We start from the raw sequence: 23932 nt of genomic DNA, 5'->3' as shown, positions 1-23932 counted from the left end.
AAAAAAAAGCGGGCGGGGAAAGAGTTGAGAACATTTTAGACAGATAAATAGATCAATTTAAAACATACTTGGGCCTGAGATAGTAACCCGTTTAGAGAGAAAGCATAGTGTGTGTGAAGCAATGAGAATATACTGTATATTCCAACTAAGTCATAGCATGTTGTAACTGGTACATTAGTCTAGATTAATAAACCAACATGACCATTTCAATCCTCAGAGGCTTCAAGGATGCCCCATAAAGATCTGGCAGGGCCAGCAGCAGGAGAAAAGAGGAGCCTATTGTTCTATTTTTCAAAAGATCCGCCACCCAAGAAAAGAGCCAGACAGACAGACGAACAACAGTCTGTAGAGAGAGAGAACAGCATCAGACAGAACAGCGACAGACAGAACAGCGACAGACAAAACAGCTACAGACAGAACAGCGACAGACAGAACAGCATCAGACAGAACAAAGACAGACAGAACAGCGACAGACAGAACAGCATCAGACAGAACAAAGACAGACAGAACAGCGACAGACAGAACAAAGACAGACAGAACAGCGACAGACAGAACAAAGACAGACAGAACAGCGACAGACAGAACAAAGACAGACAGAACGGCGACAGACAGAACAGCGACAGACAGAACAGCGACAGACAGAACAAAGACAGACAGAACAGCAACAGATAGAACAGCGACAGACAGAACAGCATCAGACAGAACAGCGACAGACAGAACAGCATCAGACAGAACAGCGACAGACAGAACAGCGACAGACAGAACAGCATCAGACAGAACAGCATCAGACAGGACAGCGACAGACAGAACAGCGACAGACAGAACAAAGACAGACAGAACAGCGACAGACAGAAAATCATCAAGAACAGCAGCGGCGGAAGAGTAGAGCCTTATGTGGAGCTGCAACATACAGGTGCACCTTTACGAATGAGTGGACCACAACATGGCCATTCATCATGAAAGGAAGCCTCAGTACACATTACTGGTGCTCTGTGTGTCGTGTTGAAAACACATGTTGCCACCAGGGTGCTACAGATGTTGAGCGACACATCAAGAGCAAGAGCCATCAGGAAAAGCAACGGGCCCCTCAGTCCACAGCTACCTTAGACAGGTTTTCAGTGTGTGCTCCCTCTGTTGGGGGGATGTCAGATCAAGAGGCTAAGGTAGTTTTCTTAGTTCTATGTACGTCTTAATTGCTCATTGTGTTCACCTGTGCCCTGTTGACTGGTGTAAATTTAAACTCAACTGTGTTTTTTGGGGAGTACTAATAACGTTTTTTTTCTTACAGACAAGGAGGGCTGAGGTCAAAATGGCAGCAACATCAGTGCATCACAATGTGCCGCTTGCTGTTGCTGACCACTTGGGGCCTCTTCTGAAGGAGTGCTTCAAGGATTCAAAAACAGCCCAAGACTACAGGTGTGGCAGAACCAAAACTGCATGTATAGTCAACGAAGCGCTGGCACCACATTTCATGAATGAGTTGGTTGGTCAAATGAGGGAAGGACCATACAGCCTCATCATAGATGGATCCAATGACACGGGTATTTCCCATTGAATTGAACATGATGTTTTTCCCCACCACAATAATCTGGCATGAGTTAGTTTTTAAACATGTATATAAGAAGATGGGAGGCTGTATTTGCTTATGCTGTCATTGCAGGAGTAAAGAAGATGAACCCCCTGACTGTCCGGATTTTAACTAAAAATAAGGTTGTACACCGCTTCCTGGGGATGTGCACCACAAGCGGGCCAAGGTGTGGGACAGCAGAAGTGATCTTCAGTAAGATAAACACCACCTTGGAAGAAAAGGCTATCCCATGGGAAAACTGCTTCGGTCTCTCTGTGGATAATGCTGCTGTGAACACAGGTTCACATAACTCCATCGCATCCAGAATGCTGAAAAAACAGCCCAGCATTTATGTCCATGGTTGCCCATGTCATGTGGTCCACAACATGGCTAAACGGGCGGGGGCCAGTTTTTTGGACGTGAGTATAGGCCTAATTGTATGTTACATGTGAGTTTATATTTGTGTACTGATTAAATGCATTAACTGAATGTTTATGGTCTGATTCATATATTGCAGGTGTCCAAATTTGATCTGGAGGACCTGATAGTTGATGTCGGCTACTGGTTCAAGGGTAGCACAAACCGGAAGGGGTACTTGACAGGTATGCGACTCTTGACAGTACCACTTATAATATTGAAGTGCAGTGCTTTTGAATACATATGATTTATTATTAAACATCTGTGACAGAATTTTGTGAGCTCCACGAAGCAGAGTATATGGAGATCCTCCTGCATGTCTCTGTTCATTGGTTAAGCCTTGAGTGCTGTGTGACCCGCATTCTGAGGCTATATGACCCTCTGGCCAGCTACTTCAAATCTGCTGGTATGGTCCCTCATACCATTTTCATTATACAGCTACTACAAATAGCACAGGATCGTTAACTGTATACTTGTGATATTGACAACCTTGTTTATTCATTTTTTATTTAAGATGAAAATCAGGCGAGGTTCAGGAGACTTCGGGAGGCATTCTCTGACCCCATGACGGAGGTATACCTACTGTTCTTCCAGGCCACCATGCCATCATTCACCTCATTCAACCTCCTGCTCCAGAGAGAACAGCCATCAATATTCTTATTACATGATGAGGTATAATGGGAGGGTGGGATGTGCTTCTGCTGTGTGTTTTTTTCTGATTAGTGTGTTTTGCTGCTATCTGCTAGGAGCTTGTAAAACATGTTTCACTCACTGTTTTACACTTGTACTGTAAATGTCTGTGTTGTAGATGATAAACTTCATTCGCAAGCTGTGTGCAAAGTTCATGGTGCCTTCAGTGCTGCAGCGCCACAAACAGCCTCACGAAATTAATTTTCAAGAAAAGGCAAACCATTTACCAGTTCAGTGTTTGATCATTAACTATCATCCACTATCATTATTGTTAATACTTCTAATTTTACAAGTGATGAGACCAGGCCACAGGGGAACCCCATATCATGCTTTGCCTTTTCTCATCTCATGAGGAGAAAAACCTGGTAATGTTCTAGTAGGAAGCTCAGTGTTAAAGGAAGTTATTGATCCTTATCTTCCATTAATGCTGAGCTTCTGGTTAGCCCAAAACCATTACACTTCATGCCCAGTGTGTCGTGCTGATATTATATGATCAGTATGACACCGCATTTCTATTAAACTGATTTGTTGTATCTTCGACAGGAAGAAAGCTGAACATTGACTACACCAGTGTTTCTCAACCGGGGGTCCGCGGACCCCTAGTGGTCCGTGGTGTAATTGCAAGGGGTCCGTGAAAATAAAATATCTTTAAAAAAGATCCTATGACATTTATAGAAATGGGATTATTTTACTCAGATGTGACTGAGACCTTTATCTACCTAAACTATAAAGGGTAACAGGACTTTTTTCTCTAATTACATCTGTTTCACAAGTGTAATTTATTGTATTTTAATAAGAGATCTCGCTCCCGTTTGCATTGTTAAAAGTTACTGCATAAAAATTCTGTTGTTACATAGATGTGAAAGTTACTGAATACATATTCTGTTTTGTTACATATATCTGAAAGTTACTGCATAAGAATTCTGTTTTGTTACATATATCTGAAAGTTACTGAATACATATTCTGTTTTGTTACATATATCTGAAAGTTACTGCATAAGAATTCTGTTTTGTTAACTATATCTAAGTTACAACTGAAAGCTATTATTTTTGCCCCACAGAGTCAATAAATGCTATAATGCAATTTAAAATGCAGTTTCTACTGTTTCTATCAAATTGCAACCCCCCTCCCCCAAGATCAGGTGGAGGGGTCCTCAGGGTAGATCAAAAATACGCAGGGGGTCCAGGACCCCAAAAAGGTTGAGAACCACTGGGCTACACCACCAGAGCTAAGCTCAACAGGCTGCTGAATGATGGAGGCATCACACCACAGCAGATGGAGAAATTCCATGAGGCTGCCTTGGCATTTCTGATCAACGCTGTGGACTACGCTTTGAAGAAGCTGCCCCTACAAGAGCCACTGCTTAAGCATGCCAAGTTTGTGGATGTTCGGCAGAGGTTGGAATGTGGCGTAGAAGATGCCCTTTACTTTGTTGAGAGGTTTGGATTTTTTTCTTCAATTTTCTGTTTGTTATCTGAGATTAAATACCCTGATTTCTATTCTAAGGTACTTTAACACTAGGGAAATTTGATACTAAGACACATTAACACCAGAATTTTGCCTCTAAGCACATGAGCCATCCCTAAGTGGCTTCTTTTTAAAATGCTTACTCCTTTGGGATGATGACCATATATCAAAAACAAATAACTTGTAATTTTGCTCTCTTGAATTAGGTTCTCCCACCTGCTCCCCTACCATGGACCACAGGAGCATGACCTACTGAGCGACGAGTTCCTAGAATACCAGACAACGCCAATGCCACCCCTGCAGGACGGAGAGGAAATTGAGATGGAGAGCTTCTGGGCTGAAATGGCAACCCGAAAACATAAGGTAAGAATTATTCTTGCACACAGTGGAAATAAGCTCTCAAGTGTCAGTTTTATTCCATTTTAACAGATTAATTTGGTCTATTATGTCAAAATCATGCATCTATATGCTGCTTTAAAATTGTGTATTTAATGCATCATACAGATGCATGCATTTTGTCTTGATAGACAAAATTAATTATGCATCAACCTAGAAGAAAACAAAAAACATTGAGTTTATTTCCACTGTGTCCTTGGTTCGTTCTTCACAGGTGACAGGGGTAAGCCTGTTTCAGAGGCTTGCCACCATTGCTAAGCTGGTCTTGGTGCTGTCCCGCTCCAATGCAGATGCAGAAAGAGTGTTTTCTGTGGTGGGACTAAACAAGACCAAGACCAGGAACCCTGCTTCAAGTGGGAGCCCGCCCAAGCAATAATCAAGGCCTCAAAGAAGGCCACTAGCCAGTATAACAGGGCACACAGCTCTTAAAGCAACACTATGAAGTCCAACACACAAAGTCCTGCTTCGGAGAGTTTGCTGGTGTCATTGGCTTGTCAACAAATGCACATGTAACCGTGACACATTTTGTGACAGTTCTTGATTGAAAATGTTCTTGTTCTGAATAAACGTTTTTGCTGTGATGCTGAATGGGATAACAAAAATTTGTGTGTATGTGGCAAAATTTTAGTCAGCCCCACCAAATCTCACTCCAAGATTTTTTGAAAAGTTGGCAGCTCTGATAACTTCATATTTAAAATGTTAATTCTGGGCATTTATCCCTATTAAGTAATCACGTTTGCCACGCTCCGCCAAGAGTGAGGGGCAGGAAATAAACTACAATGTATCAGATTCATCGCCAGTGCATAGACACCATATAACTAATAGCCTTCGTGGGCTTCTTCTGAATTTGCCGCCATGTCTCTCGGCTAGCTAGGCTAGCTAGCTCCATAGCAACGAAATACGCCCGGCGAGATTTTGCATCACTTCCGTCCATGGCTGTACCCTATCTAGCCACAACCCTGATTCAAGGATGAGGATGTACACATCCTTGATAGGGAGGAACACTGGTTTGAACAGGGAGTCAAAGGGGCCATCTATATGAAGAGGGAGCGACCATCCCTAAACCAAGGTGGGGGGGGGGGGGGGCTAAGAATACATCTGTCACCATCTTACAATGCTGTGATTGCAAACATTCCCCAATCCTCTGTGAATAGTACACATGCCCATTGTAACTCTAGTTAATGGTCACGCCTATTTGCCTCTGAAACCGATCGTTGTTTTTGGTCGTTATGCCACTGTATTGTTTGGGTGGGGATACCTGCAGTCAGTTGAGACTGAAGAGGTCACTTAGATGAGTGATGAAATGTATCTATCAATAAACGTGTCCAGATGAACTGATTCAACTCTGGGATTTTCTTACCTGGATTATTGTGCATGCTTTAAGACACTAAAAGCAGCATGTTAGCACCCCCCCACCCCCATTTTAAATATGCCCACCTCTTCTCTAGAATTTCTGGGTCAGTGATTCGTGTGTTTGTCATGTGACTGTGCACACCACTCCGCCCACTCCAGCCAGGACCCGCCCCTGCGCCCCCAGCAACTGTCTCGTAATAACCGCTCCTCTCACTGCCAAATGAAATGTTGTTCATGCAGCCCTGACAGAGGTGGGGATGACAAGAAAAGTTAGTGAACTGGCGAACGAAAAAGCAAATGGTGATCCTTTCAGACTCAAAATATATAAAAGAAAAAGGACTGATTTTTAAACATGACTTAAATCATGGTTAAACATGACTTAAATCACGATAGCACACATCTGTATAGTATAGTCTCACCTGCGAAGCGGCACACACTGCGAAAGCCCGAAATATGACATCGACCACTCTCTGTGATGTGAGTACATTCCCGCCCACCACTGCTGCATTCTGGGAAGGCTGGAGGATCGAGCCAGAGGGGATGATGACTTTAATTGGTGTGAGACAGCCCTGGATATGAAAGATGTGAAACAGCTGTTTAACTGTACACATACAACAGTGAATTTATTTATGTAGAAAATATGACATTGAAAAACTGTTATCAATAGAAACAGTTCAACCACAGACAAGCTGCGACAAATTAGTTTTCATAGAAAGATTTTAAACGGTTGACACCAAATTCCTCACTGCAAACCTGCTAAAGATAAGTGATTAAACCTAAACAAAATAAATAATTTGAAGCTAGATAATGCCATTTTACCTGGTTGAGGGGGATGTCCTGTCCGACCATACAGCGTACACAGTAGATGAGGGCAGAAAGAGTGATGGCTCGTGGCGCATTACAGTTCCCCCACACCTCCGTCCCGGTACCTGTGAAGTCAAACACAGCACTGCCCTGTACGGATAGAGGAAACAGAGAAGAGAGGGAGACCAAAAAAAAAAAACACCCCTTAGTCTGTGTAATACACTGCATAACTCTAGCGTACATGAAGGCGTAACTTAACACTAGACTATTTTAGTGAGTTTGCAGTCATCTGCAGATTAAAAACCATGTAAAACTTCCACTTCCGGTGTGGAAAGATGGCGATGCGAATTAACATTTGCCGTGGCCTCACCGAGTACCAGTGTGGGAAGATGGCGGCGCGAGTTCACGTTTGCGGTGGCCACACCCAGTACCGTCGTCCATGCAGTGTCTTTGTCCACTTCTAAGTTTTGTCTTTCTTTGATGGCTGGAAAAGCTGGTGCTGGATCAGCTGGGAGAGCTTGGTCTGCTGCGTCTTGTGGGCCCAAGGACCATGGTCCTGCCTGGAACTGCGCCCAAGGAGGAAACACCAAGGGAAGTCTGACAGGATGCGGAAGCAGGGCAGGCTAAGCTAATGCCTTCCCTTTGCAGACCGGCAGTTCCGACAGTGATCCTGGCTGGCGTTCGTTCCCTTGGACAGTGATTTTTTTGTTTAGTTTGGATATATCCGACAATCACTTGGGTACAACCTGTGGGCGGATCCCATTGTCTTCACTCCTGTGTTGCCATGGAACTAGATCCTCCCAGGCCAAGCAGCGTGGAGCAGCGTCGCGACCTGATCACCACTTTAATCAAGGCTTTAGCGAACGGCTCCGAGAGTTTTTCGAGGACCGTGCTTTACCCCACCTGGTCAAGCCATCTTCGTTTCGAGCGCACACCTCAATCTCTTGGAATGGATCCGTGGACACGAGAGATGCCAATGATGACCATGTGTGTTAGTTTGGATATGTGTGTTCTTGTGGTTCTTGTATTTTATTGGATATGTGATTTTGTCTTTGTGTTGCACTAATGTGGGCTGGGGAAATGATATTTCGCTTCATTTCATGTTCCTGATTCCTGATGTAAAGGTTAAAAACATACCAGGCTGGTCTTAGTACAACGTGATGTTAGCATAGTAGGATAAACACAGCTGCAGCAGAGTACTAAGACCAGCCTGGTATGTTTTTAACTTGTACATGCCAGCAAACTCAATGAAATAGTCTGGAGTTTAGTTATTCTTTAATGCACTGTTGTGGCTGCAGCCTTAAATTGATGACAGAAATCAGTTCAGCCTTTTTTATATCTCTGTTTTAAAAGTTATAAACTGATATCAGTTATGCTGATGCTGATTGTAAATGCTGATTATAAGCTGACAGAGATTTCAAACAAATATTGTAGAAACAACAGCAAATGCTATCTTATCAGCCGACTGAATGAGATGGGTAAGACTTCATGGTCATTGCAACAGCAGCACATAGATAACAGAGACAAAAAGAAAAAAAACAGTGAGATAGAAGCAATCATATGGCCACTACTAATAATAAATTAGAAGGACGAATAAAGACATACTACCACTTGGATGATTGGGTGGGTGTACCAGTTTACATTGCTAGTTATGCCTGATACGGAAAAGTAGCTACAAGACAAGTGTGTCCAGCTCCATATTGTTTCTAAATCCAGTTAAGATCAAATATTATGATTATAATGGGGAGCTTATCTTATCTTGCCCACCTCTTCTTCATTGATCTGGACCCGCAATCTGATTGGTGTTCCGTCATCCATGAAATCCTCTGACTCCATGTCAAGGGAGCCGGTCTGTTCCCGCCAGCGACGGGCAAACTCTCTTAGCATATCCCTCACTGCCAGCTCTGCATTACTCTACACACACACACACACACACACACACACACACACACACACACACACACACACACACACACACACACACGCGCACACACAACCACGCGCGCACACACACACACACACACACACACACACACACACACACACAAACAAAGAGCAGTTATGGAAGAACATGTAAGTAAACATGTATTTACATGTATCAGATTATGCATACTTATGAGCGATACATATGGAATCCAACACCAGACCTTGTGATACGGGCTATACTCCTAGAATACGCTTCTGCACCTAAGCATATCTTGCTGTTGGCCTCTATAGATTCTGGTTTTAGATCGATTCCTGCACTTAAGAAAAACAATTCTTGCGAAAATTTCTCCAAAACTGCACATACAAGACAGGGAGTTGGGCTGTGAATGAAAATTATGATTCTTAAGTTATTTCTTAAAGTTGAGTAATGATTCAATACAGAATCTGGGTTTCGATAAATTACTGTTTATTCTAAAGGTGACAGCAACTCTGGCAACTTGTTGCCGGGCTTGATTCATTTTCTATGAGAGCGAAGGGGGCGGGAGACAGGGTGATTTGGCATTATGGGCTGGGCAGTGACCTGTAATAAAACTTTTGGGCAACAGGGGCAATGTATTGCCTGGAAATATCCAATCTAATTCAAGCATTTCACTTCTCACCTACCGTGCAGAAACAACAAACCTAAGTTTGGTTCTTACTTCTCAGTTCTCACTAAAGCACAAATGGAGGAGAAACTCATTATTACAGTCTGAGGACCCCAAGTTTTAGGGAGTCTTCATCTGCAGGAATATCACAATGAAAACAAAAATAATGATGAAGAATGGGGTGACTTGAGCTATAAATGCATTACTAACTTACATATCGTCACCTTCTTAAAATAATGGCCTAAGTCATATTTTCAAGATTTTCAAAAAACAGAATAAACTGACAAATTTTGATTCAGTTTCAGTTTATTCTCGTCACCTTCTTAAAATAATGGCCTAAGTCATATTTTCATTTTTTTCAAAAAGCAAAATAAACTGAGACTGAAACAAAATTTGTCAGTTTATTCTGTTTTTTAAAAAACTTGAAAATATGACTTAGGCCATTATTTTAAGAAGGTGACGATATAAACTGATGAAAGTTGTGAGTACATTAGAGTTATTTGGAAGAAACAAAATAACGCAGCGGGATAAGCCCACAAGGTATCAAGACTAGCAGCTTCAGAGATGCATTGCTGTGTGTCCGAACACAGCTTAAGAAGAAAGAAAGAAAGCCATTTTATGTTGTCATTGTACAGGTTACAATGAAATTTGTCTTCTGCATTTAACCCATCCTATTGTATAGGAGCAGTGGGCAGCTGCAGCACCCGGGGACCAACTCCAGTTCTTCCTTCCATTGCCTTGCTCAGGGGCACAGACAGGAGTATTAACCCTAACATGCATGTCTTTTTGATGGTGGAAGGAAATCGGAGCACCCGGAGGAAACCCATGCAGACACGGGGAGAACATGCAAACTCCACACAGAAAGGATCTGGGACGGACCTTCTTGCTGTGAGGCAACAGCGCTAACCACTGGGCCACCGTGCTGCCCATAAGAAAATCAGATCTGTAGAGGTTTATTCTAAGCTAGAGCCATAAATCCTGAAAAGTGTCAAAAGTATATACAACTCCCAAACCTCAACTACAGCAGCACCTCCACACACACACACACACACTTTTTTTTTCTTTCCCCGTTTTTTCCCAACTGTACCTGGCCAATCACCCCTCTCGCTAAGCTGTCTTGGTCGCTGCTCCACCCCCTCTGCCGATCCGGGGAGGGCTGCAGACCTCCTCTGATACATGTGGAGTCGCCAGCCGCTTCTTTTCACCTGACAGTGAGGAGTTTCACCAGGGGGACGTAGCATGTGGGAGGATCATGCAATTCCCCTCAGTTCCCCTCCCCCCGGACAGGCGCCCCGACCGACCAGAGGAGGAGCTAGTGCAGCAACCAGGACACATACCTACATCTGGCTTCCCATCTGCAGACACGGCCAATTGTGTCTGTAGGGACACCCAACCAAGCCAGAGGTAACGTGGGGATTTGAACTGGTGATCTCCATGTTTGTAGGCAACGGAATAGACTGCCATGACACACACACACACACTTCTTTGGAGCACTAAACCATCCTCACCTGAATGTACCCCATGTAGGCCTGCACCACAGGCAGCCCGTAGCTGTCAATCAACTCCCCCACCAGCTGGCTGCCTCTCTGATTGGCTGCCACCTGAGCTCGTAGATCTGACAAGTTGTCATGGAGATTGCGAGTCCCAGAGCAGTCTGGGTACTGGGCCGGTGCCATGAGGGCTTCAGTTACAGCTGATATGAAGGGGTAGTGTTGGGGGAGTGCGTTGGATGGTAAAGGAAAAGGATAGAAGAAAGAATGGTAAGAGAAAGAAATGGATGGAAGGGATTTAATGAGTATTAAATATGATGTACAAGTGCTTGCAAGTGTTTTAAATTCCTGGGATTTGACTAGTGTGTGCTGGATGACATGGAAATTGTTATCACGATGGTCATAGAAACTTTTGAAAAACATCAATTTGACTATATATCACAATAAATGCATTCATATGCAAAAACACCATATTCAAGAATCCACCTGAAGTGTATCACACTGAACTGTTTGGTAATATAATGTCAAACAATACTCCCTCAGATATTTGTGAACCAATTCCATGAAAATCATAATAGATTCTCTTTATCATTAATTTAAACAACAAAATTGTGCATCACAATATGACAATATCAGAATTTCATCTTGATTCAATACCATTGAGACGATAAATAATAACATTAATTTATTGCCCAATTTTGACTGAACTCTTTAAAGGTTACAGTTTACCTACAAAGAAGGACAATCCTAGACTACACCTAAACCAAGTGAGAGGGAAAATTCAACACAAGTAACCTGTGTTGGTTGTCAGTGACCTCTAAACACTGGCCTACTGCCAGCATTGTCTTTACTTTTTATCTATGTCTGTTTTTTTCATTTTCTCTCCCATTTCCTTCCTCCTGTCTTATTCATATTCACTCCTGTCTTACTCATATTCACTCCTCTCATTCTAAGGCGTCATCCTTTCTGTTTTTGCTGAATGAAAGCTGCTTTATTTGACATTGTATTCTTACAATGAATGTGTTCTCTGCATTTAACCCATCCTATTGTATCGGAGCAGTGGGCAGCTGCAGCGCCCAGGGATCAACTCCAGTTCCTCCTTCCATTGCCTTGCTCAGGGGCACAGACAGGAGTATTAACCCTAACATGCATGCCTTTTTGATGGTGGGAGGAAACCAGAGCACCCGGAGGAAACCCATGCAGACATGGGGAGAACATGCAAACTCCACACAGAAAGCCAGGATCTTCTTGCTGTGAGGCAACAGTGCTAAGTTTTTGTTTTTGCTGTTTCCCTCTCTTCTCTTTGCTTCCTCTCTGTTTCTTACCCTCTTCCTGGAAGACTCCACCAGTGACCAGTTTGAAGGAAGTGAAGACAGCCCCCTCCTGCTGAAGGGAGGTGGAGTGGGGGGGCATGGAGCCCGGCGTGATACCCCCGATGTCCGCATGGTGTCCCCTACTGGCCACAAAGAACACTGGACCACTTACGCCTTTTCTGAACACCTGGAGAGGAATGGGTTAAAAAAAAGAAGAGAGAAAATGGGCGAAGAGAATGAAAAAACAGAGTGCATACTTATGTAGTAAAAGCTTTGTACAAATAAAGTGTGAAGCCTGCTTGTAGACAGAAAAATGTGTCAGAGAGATAAACTCACCGGTGTGATGACTGTGAGGTCGGGAAGGTGGCTGCCCCCAGCACACGGATGGTTACTCAGAATTACATCTCCTTCTTTCAGATTATTACCAAGTGATCTCATCTGTACCCAAAGAGAAGGAAGGGAGAGGCCAAGGGACTCGGGTTAAGAAGCAAAAAATCAAAGAGGTAGAACGGGTCATCTAGTAATCAGAAGGTCACTGGTTTGATCCCCGGCTCCTGCAGAGAGTGTGTCCAAGTGTCCTTGAGCAAGACACTGAACCCTTAATGGCTCCTGATGAGCAGGTTGGCACCTTGCATGGCAGCCTCCGACATCAGTGTATGAATGTGTGTGAATGGGTGAATGTGAGACATACACTATAAAGCACCCTGAGTGGTCAGTAGACTAGAAAAGCGCTATATAAAATCAGTCCATTTACCATTCATTTGGATATAATGTTTATTGACAGATACGTTTCATCACTCAACTAAGTGACATCTTCAGTCTAAACTGGCCATTAACTCTAGTTAAAGGTCAAAGAAAGTTGAATCAGTTCATCTGGACACAACGTTTATTGGCAGAAATGTTTCATCACTCATCTAAGTGACCTCTTCAGTCTCAACTAACTGCAGGTATCCCCACCCTTATAAGCAATACAATGGCACAACGACTGAAAGCAACGATCAGTTTCATATGTAAATATGGGAATGACCATTAACTACAGTTTCGATGGCCATGTGTACTATTCACAGAGGATTTGGGAATGTTTGCAATAACAGCATTGTAAGATGCTGACCGATGTACTCTTAGCCCCCCCCCCCCGGTTCAGGGATGGTTGTTCCCTTTTAACAAAGATGGCCTCGTTGACTCCCCATTCAAACCAGCGTTCCTCCCTACTTCAGTGGTCACGGCAATTTGCTTATGAAACAGATCGTTGTTTTCGGTCATTATGCCACTGTATTGTTTATAAGGGTGGGGATACCTGCAGTCAGTTGAGACTGAAGAGGTCACTTAGATGAGTGATGAAATGTATCTCTCAATAGACGTTGTGTCCAGATGAACCGTTTCTACTTTCTGTGGGGGTTTTTTCTGGCACTTGCATTTTAGAGTCTGTCTTCACAAATAGTGTGCACATGCGCGCGCGCACGCACGCACGCACGCACGCACGCACACACACACACACTCTTACCTGGTATTGGACAGTCTCCTGCATGGCCCCAAGGTGGACGGGGATATGTGGAGCGTTGGACACCAGTCCGCCGTCTGGTCCAAACACGGCACAAGAGAAGTCCAGACGCTCCTTGATGTTGGTGGAGATGGAAGTTCTCTGGAGAACCCGGCCCATCTGTTCTGCATATGGGCAACAGATGGCACAGAGTTGTGCATGCTAAAGTTTGTAATTACACAATGGTGTCACACTTGCACTGAGGTTGATGTTAAAATATTAGCTTAATTAGGTTCGTAACAACTAGATGGTCCTCAGCATTTTCTAGCGTTTGATAAGAACACTGCTTTCTCTACATTCTAATGGATCCTCATTATTCTGTTTCCTCTATCTTACCGTTCATTCCCTTCCCTCTATCCACCTCTCACATCTTTCAAAAACGTTCAGTTACATCCTCCTTCCTGTTAATGCTGAGTGATTCAACTTTTTTCCTCCTTGTTTGGTCTCATTTCGGTTCGGACTTGGAAATAAACAATTTCAATTTCAGTTTTGTTTGCATTCATTTTGCCTATAACCAGTGGACCTGTTTTAAAAAAAAATGCACCGTTCAACTTAAAATGACATCTAAAGTTCCAAATACCATTAAAGTAACATCAGTTTTAGCCAATATTTGTAACCATTATGAATGGTTTTATACATACCAAACTTTTTGTGACCATATCTCTCTCCCTGTCATCTCTCACTCAGCCATAACACATCTGCTAACTCATGCAGTATTGTGAAAATTTGAAAGCATCACTGTGTGCAATGGTTAATGGTCATGGTCGTTATTGCAACGCTGAACTTTGCTGTGTGTCTCGCTTTTGAAACGACAATTTCCTGCATGCTAGAAGTGATTATGTGTATTCCTGTACTCCGCAGTCAATAGTGTTTATTCCTTATCACCAAGCTCACAAAAAAAAAAAAACAAACCAAAAACAAAAACGATAACCGCGTTTCAATGGGCCTCATTCATCAACCGTTTGTACGTACAAATTTGTCATTACACACCCATGGATTATCTTTTTTTTGTGGACCCCCCCCCTTTCTCCCCAAATGTACCTGGCCAATTACCCCTCTTCCAAGCTGTCCCAGTCGCTGCTCCACCTCCTCTGCCAATCTGGGGGGGGGGGGGGGTGCTGCAGACTATCACATGTCTCCTACGATACATGTGGAGTCACCAGCCGCTTCTTTTCACCTGACAGTGAGGAGTTTCGCCAGGGGGATGTGTAGCGCGTGGGAGGATCACACTATTCCCCCCAGTTCCCCCTCCCCCCCCAAACAGGCGCCCCGACCGACCAGAGGAGGCGCTAGTGCAGTGACCAGGACACATACCCACATCTGGCTTCACACCCAAAGACATGGCCAATTGTGACTGTAGGGATGCCCGACCAAGCCAGAGGTAACACGGGGATTTGAACTGACAATCCTCCTGTTGGTAGGCAACGGAATAGACCGCCACGCTACCCGGATGCCCTAGGCGTAATTTTTTTTAATAAAGGCAATCCTGAACAATTAGTTTTCAAACACCAAAAATTAATAGAAATTTCAGGTAGTCGCTCAGTACAAATTCCTCCCGTCCCTTCCCATATTCCCTCCCCCTGGCTCACTCCTCCCTTCTCCTCCTCTCTTTCCATTCCTCTCATACAGCAGCTGACCTGCTATGCTCATGAATCGATGTGAGAAGATTGAGAGCTGGACAGTGTTGAGTTCAGTGCCCAGGGCACAGTGGGGGTCAGAGCCTACAGTCATGCAAACATCGCCCCCCTCTGTCAGGTGGGCCTCACAGCACGGCTCCACCAGGATGGTGCTGTGAAAGAAAACAGAAGGGAAAAAAAAAAGAAAAAAAAAGATGAGCGATGAAATTTCAGGAGCATATTTATTTGTTCTGTAACATGAAGAGGTATGGAGATATGTTGCGTGTATGCCAGTAACTGGGAAATGGTCAACCTGTTCTTGTCAATGATGATGGCTGGCCCTTGTAAACTGTAACCACATGGCAACTCCTCCCATAGATACACACTGGTGTCAAGGTAACCATCCTCAAAGTAACACTTGGTCACCTATAAGGGTAAACAAAGACGTCATGCAAGATAACCATCATTTTATATGTGTATGCATGTGTAGTATGTGTCTGTGTGTATATGTATATGTGTATAAGTGTGTGTGTGTGTGTGTGTGTGTGTGTGTGTGTGTGTGTGTGCATGTAGTCCATGTACCACGATGGGCTTGGCCTGTCCATGTCCCTTTTTAGTTTCATAGACTGATTTGATGCCAGATTTACCAGAACCTCTAACTCTGATGTCATCTACCACGATAGGTCTGTCTGGGATGGTGAAGCCAAATTCTTTCAGATAGCTAGAATGATAAAAGAGAAAGAGAGCGAAGGAGAGATGGGGAGAGAGACAGAGAGAGAGTAACAATATGAAAAATTAGTTAAAACAGAGAGGAATAGGGACGTCCGGGTGGCGTAGGGGTCTATTCCGTTGCCTACCAACAAGGGGATCGCCGGTTTGAATCCCTCCGGCTTGGTCAGGCGTCCCTACAGACACGTGTCTGCAGGTGAAGCCAGACGTGGGTATGTGTTCTGGTCACTGCACTAGTGCCTCCTCTGGTCGTTCGGGGCATCTGTTAGTGGGGGGAGGGGGAACTGGGGGGGAGTAGTGTGATTCTCCCACACACTACGTCCCCCTGGTGAAACTCCTCACTGTCAGGTGAAAAGAAGCGGCTGGCAACTCCACATGTATTGGAGGAGGCATGTGGTAGTCTGCAGCCCTCTCTGGATTGGTAGAGGGGGTGGAGTAGCGACCAGAATGGCTCGGAAGAGTGGGGTAATTGGCCGGATACAATTGTGAAGAAAAACGGGGGGGCAGAGAGGAATGAACGTGAGAGATTGTGAGCAATAAGGGTGAGAATGGTGTGGGGAGTGAAATAGATAAGTACTACTACTACTACTGCAACAATAAACCCACAAATGAACTCACCGTTTGGTGAAGGCACTGCGGAAGTCGCCGGATCGACAGGACTGGACGTTGCTGGGGTAATCTGCAGCGGTCACCATGAGGGCGCAGTCAGTGCCCTCGTAACGCAAATGGAGGAAAACCTCGGTGGTGATCTGACCGCTGACCAGAGGAATGTAAAGGTGCTTTATTAACATGTTTATTCTAAAGCAATTGACATATAAAGACTTTTGCTTGCGGGACCAAGGCAAAGAATATGTTGTACAACTTTAATCTGCACTGGCATAAAAAAAAAACCAAGTTTTCTTAACAGAATCACGTTGACTTGTCAATATTTTCAACATGAGATTTATTTGTGGGGAACAAAAATATTTGGCCATACACACAAACTCATATGAGTTTATTGTGACTGCAGATACCAAGTCTATGAAAGCAATTGGATTTTACTGTATACCCATACAATCGCTTTGGTAACATAACCCAAGCACTAAACAGGTTTTTGTGTGGAACCCCACTTAATGTTAATAACAACAATAATAATAATAATAATAATCATTACATTTATATAGTGATTAGACACCCAAAGTGTTTCATGTTGAAGGGGGTAACTCACTTCAACCATTGCCAATGTGTAGCACCCACCTGGGTGATGCACAGCAGCCATTTTGTGCCAGAACACTCACCCCACATCAGCTTGAGGTGGAGAGGGAGGAATCATTGAGCCAGTTACATGGGGGGATGATTAGGTGGCCAGATGGAGAGAGCCAGGTTGGGAATTTTGCCAGGACACCGGGGAACCCTCTACTCTTGGCGATAAGTGCCATGGGATCTTTAATGACCACAGTGAGTCAGGACCTCGGTTTAACGTCTCATCTGAATCTGAAGGACAGCATCTCCTACAGCACAGTGTCCCCATCACTTCACTGGGGCACTGGATATTTGCTGGGCTTTTTTATTAAGACCAGAGGGAAGACTGCCCCTTACTGGCCCACCAACACCACTTCCAGCAGCAACCCGGTTTTCCCGGTAAGTCTCCCATCCAAGTACTAGCCAAGCCCAGACCTTCTTAGCTTCCATCATTTGGCAGAGCCAGGGTACATGTTGGTATGGCTGCCAGCCTTAACTTGAGCTCTCTGAGGGGGCTCCACACCAGTGTGTATATGTGAATTAAGTGTGCTTTTGTGTGTTAGCTCTATCTGTCTACTGTTCTGGTGCTGACCTGCTGAAGCCACGTGCATGGAGTGTTTCACAGCAGCGTTGTGTCAGCAGGTCCACCCTGCGGTCCAGCTCGCTGAAGGAGCGCTGGTCGTACTGCAGGGAGCACGGCTCCTGCATCTCCTCTACCACGTCAGCCAGAGCCAGGCCATAGGCTGACAGCACGCCGCTGTACCTGGAACACACAATAGTGAACATGTAGAAGGAGATGTACTTGCTTACATACTAAATTACATTCATAGGTATCCAAGCAAATAAGTTGTCATTAAACCTGAATTTATGCATTTTTCAACTACAGTTCCAAAGTCCTTCACAAAGATAAAACAAGCAATACAGCTAAAGCAATAAAACATGAGCAAATTTCCAAAACAGACACACTAATAGATAAACACACAAATACTAACAAAAAGCATTTTCTTATTTTGTGTGGCAATTTTATTCTTTGAAAAGGTGCACTATAAATAAAGTTTACTTGTTATTATCATTGCATGCATGGTTAGACATAAACATGTGCATATGCAAAAGCAATTCCTCCCAACACATAGTCGACATTGTTGCACAAATGTAAACCCATACACAGAGCAACACACACAGTGATTATCCCAATAGCACATATGCACACATGCATGCAAGTGGTTAATATTACTTTTGTGATTCACTTTCCCTACAGAGAACACTCACATTCCCCTAATCTAATCTAATCTAATCTAATCTAATCTAATCTAATCTAATCTAATCTAATCTAATCTAATCTAATCTAATCTCATGAATGTGGAACAGAGCTCTCTGGCCGGCTATCAAAACACTGAACCACAGGGGACTGATACCGGCCTATGCTCGCTCACTCGCCAGGGTCCTTACTTATGTATGAAGACATTCTTCATCCCTAGGGCACGGGCAATAGCACAAGCATGCTGCCCACCTGCTCCTCCGAAACAGGCCAGCACATGTTGAGAGGTATCGTGGCCCTTGGCCTGTGGGGAGGGGAGGGACAAGGGGGGAAAGGGAGGACAAAAGGGAGGAGGAGAGGTAGAGACAGATTAGCTGCATTTCTATAAATAAAGACAAGGCTTGATGGAAATTGCTAATTTCAAACAAAATCCCCTATATTCATGTGTAAGTTTTAAGTATGGACATATAAGACATTGGACAAGTAGGCTTACGTTCAGGATTTTATTCTTTTATACTGAAATAGATGTGATGGAAATGCGCTGTGATATTTTTTTTTTGCACATTTAATTTGTTGCTTGAAATTTATTCATAAGTTAGATGGAAACATTACTAATATTGGAGAAATGGAGTTTTTCCTATAGCTTTTCTGCTCCATTACTGAGATTAAAATTTCTGGAATTTTAATCTGCTTCACTTGCACAAATCTACATGCACTCGGCACCTAAACACCCAGACTACCTGCGTGAGAGCTCTGATCGGCCGGCACATTGCCTCATTTGCAACACGAATGAATCCCATTGCAACCTCCTCCAAGCTCATCGCCGACGTACCGCCTGAAGCTGGGCTGTTCTGGGAGTGGTCTGCCCTGTTGTTGTTAGCCTGAAAAACAAATTAATGACTGAGCGGTTATTTCTTCAGACAACTTATAGCACTTAGTTATGTCAAACATACCACTGCAAACCCCTGACACAATTATTAGACAAATTACAAATTTTTAAAGTATTTTAAATAACAAACTTAAATTTAAAGTTGGACTGAAATTGAAACACTAATATTAGCTAGCATCACTTATCATTTTAATCATCACACGTTTTGTACCGTCTCTTTCGACTGTTAAAAAAATACAAATGGTAAAAACCAGTTTTTCTGTTGTTCTCTTTTTAAAGGCACGCCCCCTAGTTCAGCTTCTCTCAACCAATCATTTTTTCTGTCACTCACGATGTCATCAGATCCAACCATCAACGTGTGACGCCCCACCCACTCCAACCCTTGCTTGTACTTGATGCTCTAAAGTCAGCTCATGAATATTAAGAAGGACTAGACAGTGCCCTCACTGTTTTTGAGACAATAATGAACAGTAATGGATAAAAGGTATAAAAAATACACATTATTAGTAATTTACAAATAAAAATAATTGTTGCTCATGGTTTTGTTTGAGGTTTTATGGCATGAAAAATTCAACCTGATTACTGATTTGGTCTGACTTTGAGATTAGGAAACAATATTGCCACCTGTGATTGGTTGGAGGACAGGAAGTGGTTGATCTCCTGGGTGAGATGCTGGAAGTGCTTCATGGTCTCTTCCAACGACAGCGGCTCGTTCTCTCCAGGACCGAAGATCCGTGGGAAGAAGGAAGGGAGAAGGCGTCCAAGGGCTAAATTAGCATCTGTCACTGTCAGAGGGCCACCTGAACCAACCCACAGGTAAACCATCATTTATTGTTTTCCATTTTAAAATGCTCTCGTGTAAGATGCTATAATTCATGCAACTGCTTCTTTTAGCAAGTTGGAAAAATGCATCAAGGATTTAATTCCTTCCATGTCAAGATGGAGTAACTCCCTCTATTCCTGCCTCAATCAAAGGTCACTCACATGCATCCAGTTACTACACAATGCTTTCAAACAGAATTTCAACTGGTGCCACAACACCATATTATCCTGGTTAGAGCTTCCTTAGTTAAACTATTACAGCATTAGAATTGATTTCTAATTTCTGAGATTTTACTGATTTCTCTTAAAGGCAGGTCTGTATCCAATTACTGGGGCCAAATTCACTAAATTGTCTCAAGAAAAAAAATATTCTCAAGTGCCATTTTTTCATAATGTTATTCTCAAGAAAAAAGTTTAAAAAAAGAAAAGAAGGAATACATACGTGTGAATGAGAGGGAGGGCAGTGGAATGATGAGGATGCAAGGAGTAGAGGTGACGAAGGTGGGGGGGAGTGGGTGGAGAAGAGTGTCAGGAGTGATTTGCGACAGAAGGGTACCAGCAAGAGTTAAAGGGAAGGTTTACAAGATGGTTGTGAGACCAGCTATGTTGTATGGTTTTGAGACAGTGGCACTGACAAAAAGACAAGGAGGCGGAGCTGGAGGTGACAGAGTTGAAGATGCTAAGATTTTCATTGGGGGCGACGAAGAAGGATAGGATTAGGAACGAGTATATTAGAGGGACAGCTCAGGTTGGACGGTTTGGAGACAAAGCAAGAGAGACAAGATGAGATGGTTTGGACATATGTGGAGGAGAGATGCTGGGTATATTGGGAGAAGGATGCTGAATATGGAGCTGCCAGGGAAGAGGAAAAGAAGAAGGCCAAAGGAGAGGTTTATGGATGTGATGAGGGAGGACATGCAGGTGGCTGGCGTGACAGAGGAAGATGCAGAAGACAGGAAGAAATGGAAACAGATGATCCGCTGTAGCAACCCCTAACGGGAGCAGCTAAAAGTAGTAGTAGTAGTATTCTCAAGAAAAAAGTTATGAAAAGATGAGATCCTCAAAAAAAGAAAAACCTTCATATATATTTCCTAATTTTTTTGTTATTTTTGTTATGAAGAAAAAAATGTATGAATAAATGGCATTCTTGAAATAAAAGTTCCCAAATTTGTCCTCTACACGTGTCTTAACTTCAAGACAACCCTTCACATAATTGTCACCAAGAAACAATTTCATTCATTTAAACAAATTGTAGGGAATTACGCTGGCATTTCAAAGTTTTACTGTTGTCCTCCACGGTTTACTTTAGGCACACCAATAGCTTACTATATGTCAACTAATGTTGATGTATCCCACTATCAGACAGATAGATAGATAGTGTTGGCAAACATGCTTATTTCAATAAATGACAATTTGAAATTAAGTCTCTTATAAATAAACCAAATAAATTGTGCTGAGCCTGATTTACATAATGCTACTGCTTCATTTTGAGAAGTTCGTAAGTAAGAAAAGAAGTTTGTAAGAGATGAGACTCCCAATAAGAAAATACTGACTAAAGAGTTCGTACCCATCATTTTAAAAAGATGGCATATTAATTAACCTATGCCAGAATATTTCTTCTCTCCCTGCACAGACAATGAATTTAAGTCCAGCGCTAAACATCTGAGCGAAGGACAGGCAAAAGACAAGTGAACTGTCAGTGAAAATACGACTGATTTATACCAAACTCTCCCAGACTGTGCCCCTATTCAGAAGTCAATGAGTTCAGTACTTCATTTTTCAGCAGCACACATTACAGCTCCCCATGAGGACTGTGTGGGGAACCGGAGTTATGCTGAGCCTGGACTCAGGCCAAACCCACACCCTCCTTCACCTCAAACAAAACACAACTGTTAAAATAAGGCAGAGAACCAGGCCGGGGGAATAATCACAACCGGCTCTGCCTCGTCATATGCAAAACGTTCATAAAATGTAGCCCGACAATGCAGAGTGGATTAAGTGCGTCGCATATCTGAAAACCATCTTTTCCAAAGAGAAGATGAAAACACATTGTGGAAATCTTCAGGCTAAATCATAGGATGGCTAAAGAGAATAAGGAGGAGGAGGAAGAGGAGAGAGGAAATGAGAGCGAGCCAAGTAACTATCATCAGTACCAGGACTTACTGAAAGTTTTAAAAAAAATCAGTCATAGGAGAAGGAGATAACACAGAAATGGAGGCTAGAGTGACAGCTTACAGGGGGAAACACAACAGCTCTGTCACCTTTTCTGTAGCAGGCCGGTCCAGGGTGTGCTCCTGCAGACTCCGGCCCCACCACAAACATCCCTGACCTGAGAGACAGAGAGAGAGAGAGAGAGAGAGAGACAGAGAGAGAGAGAGAGAGAGAGAGAGAGAGAGAGAGACAGAGAGAGAGAGAGAGAGAGAGAGAGAGAGAGAGAGAGAGAGAGAGAGAGAGAGAGAGAGAGAGAGAGACACAGAGAGCGCGAGAGATAGAGAGAGATAGAGAGAGAGAGAGAGAGAGAGAGAGAGAGAGAGAGAGAGAGAGAGAGAGAGAGAGAGAGAGAGAGAGAGAGAGAGAGAGAGAGAGAGAGACACACACACACACAGAGAGCGCGAGAGATAGAGAGAGAGATAGAGAGAGAGATAGGCAAACAAAAAGGGGGGGGCAGTCAGAAAATGCTCAACCACAATCTGAAATTCAACACTTATCGAAGTAACCATTTATCATGACACATGTGACTAAAGCAGAGAATTTTTAGATAATCTATCTAGGTTAAAAAGCATTGTGTATGTGCGGCTAAAACTTGACATTTCAATGCAATTTTCAACTCTTATCTACTTTGTTTTTCTAATGGAAGCTGGTTTACACTTCAAATGTGCTGTTGCGAAATCTAAAGTTGGATCAAAACTCAACCCCGCTGTGTCAATTCTGAGATTGTCAGCATGCTCCAGGTGACTGACCTGAAGAAGAGTCGTGACCCTCCACCCGCTGCCACTGTGTTGATATCAAGCTGAGGAGCTTGCAGCGTCACTCCGGCTGTGGTGGCCTCGAACACATGTTCATACTGGCCTGCGTAGCGGCTAACATCTGTGGATGTGCCTGGAGACATGGAGAGCAATACATAGAAAATGGCAGTATAGATGCATTCACTTTTGTGCTGTACTTTTCCTGTCTGTGGCAAATAGACCACAGACAGGACATATAATCTGAAACAATGATTGGATCAGTAACAGCACTGTCATTGCAATGTAATGAAAGCCAGGTATCTAGTTTTCTACTTTAGACTCAAACTGCAGTCAACTCTTCAACCCTCATCCTCCTTGGTTCATTCCCCTGAGCTATTCACTTTCTATTTAAAAGAAGAAAGCTACTTTATTATGTCACTGTATTCTTAAAACGCATTGTATTCTTACAATGAATTTGTCTTCTGCATTTAACCCATCCTATTGTATAGGAGCAGTGGGCAGCTGCAGCACCCGGGGACCAAATCCAGTTCTTCTTTCCATTGCCTTGCACAGGGGAACAAACAGCAGTACTAACCCTAACATGCATGTCTTTTTGATGGTGGGAGGAAACCGGATCACCCGGAGGAAACCCGTGAGAACATGCAAACTCCACACCGAACTCACCTGGGACAGCCTGGGGTTCGAGCCCAGGACCTTCTTGCTGTGAGGCAACAGTGTTAACCACTGGGCCACTGTGCTGGACCATAGACTTAAACTCCTGGTTCTTGATGTTCACCTTCTGCCTCCTATCTCTGCCACTGCTATAAAAACAATGCCAACATAC

At 43.4% G+C, this 23932-nt stretch overlaps 1 protein-coding gene across 2 annotated transcripts in view; it reads right to left on the bottom strand.

Annotated features, from left to right (window-relative positions):
* Positions 1 to 23932, bottom strand: part of oplah (5-oxoprolinase, ATP-hydrolysing) — a 39980-nt gene that overhangs the window by 10807 nt on the left and 5241 nt on the right. For both annotated transcript variants that reach the window (XM_056299616.1, XM_056299617.1), the window contains exons 8-25: positions 23104 to 23242; positions 22405 to 22472; positions 19946 to 20121; positions 19173 to 19313; positions 18624 to 18736; positions 17767 to 17937; positions 16572 to 16709; positions 15807 to 15945; positions 15538 to 15650; positions 15246 to 15397; positions 13573 to 13733; positions 12405 to 12506; positions 12081 to 12255; positions 10774 to 10958; positions 8463 to 8609; positions 6711 to 6845; positions 6311 to 6460; positions 5976 to 6133 (exon numbers count right to left, since the gene is read on the bottom strand). In XM_056299616.1, coding sequence (XP_056155591.1) covers positions 5976 to 6133; positions 6311 to 6460; positions 6711 to 6845; positions 8463 to 8609; positions 10774 to 10958; positions 12081 to 12255; positions 12405 to 12506; positions 13573 to 13733; positions 15246 to 15397; positions 15538 to 15650; positions 15807 to 15945; positions 16572 to 16709; positions 17767 to 17937; positions 18624 to 18736; positions 19173 to 19313; positions 19946 to 20121; positions 22405 to 22472; positions 23104 to 23242 — 2563 coding nt within the window. The remainder of the gene's footprint in view (positions 1 to 5975; positions 6134 to 6310; positions 6461 to 6710; positions 6846 to 8462; positions 8610 to 10773; positions 10959 to 12080; positions 12256 to 12404; positions 12507 to 13572; positions 13734 to 15245; positions 15398 to 15537; positions 15651 to 15806; positions 15946 to 16571; positions 16710 to 17766; positions 17938 to 18623; positions 18737 to 19172; positions 19314 to 19945; positions 20122 to 22404; positions 22473 to 23103; positions 23243 to 23932) is intronic.

This window comes from Lampris incognitus, chromosome 19, assembly GCF_029633865.1.
Source record: "Lampris incognitus isolate fLamInc1 chromosome 19, fLamInc1.hap2, whole genome shotgun sequence".
NCBI classification, from domain to species: domain Eukaryota; kingdom Metazoa; phylum Chordata; class Actinopteri; order Lampriformes; family Lampridae; genus Lampris; species Lampris incognitus.
This window is presented reverse-complemented; position numbering and strand designations above follow the sequence as displayed.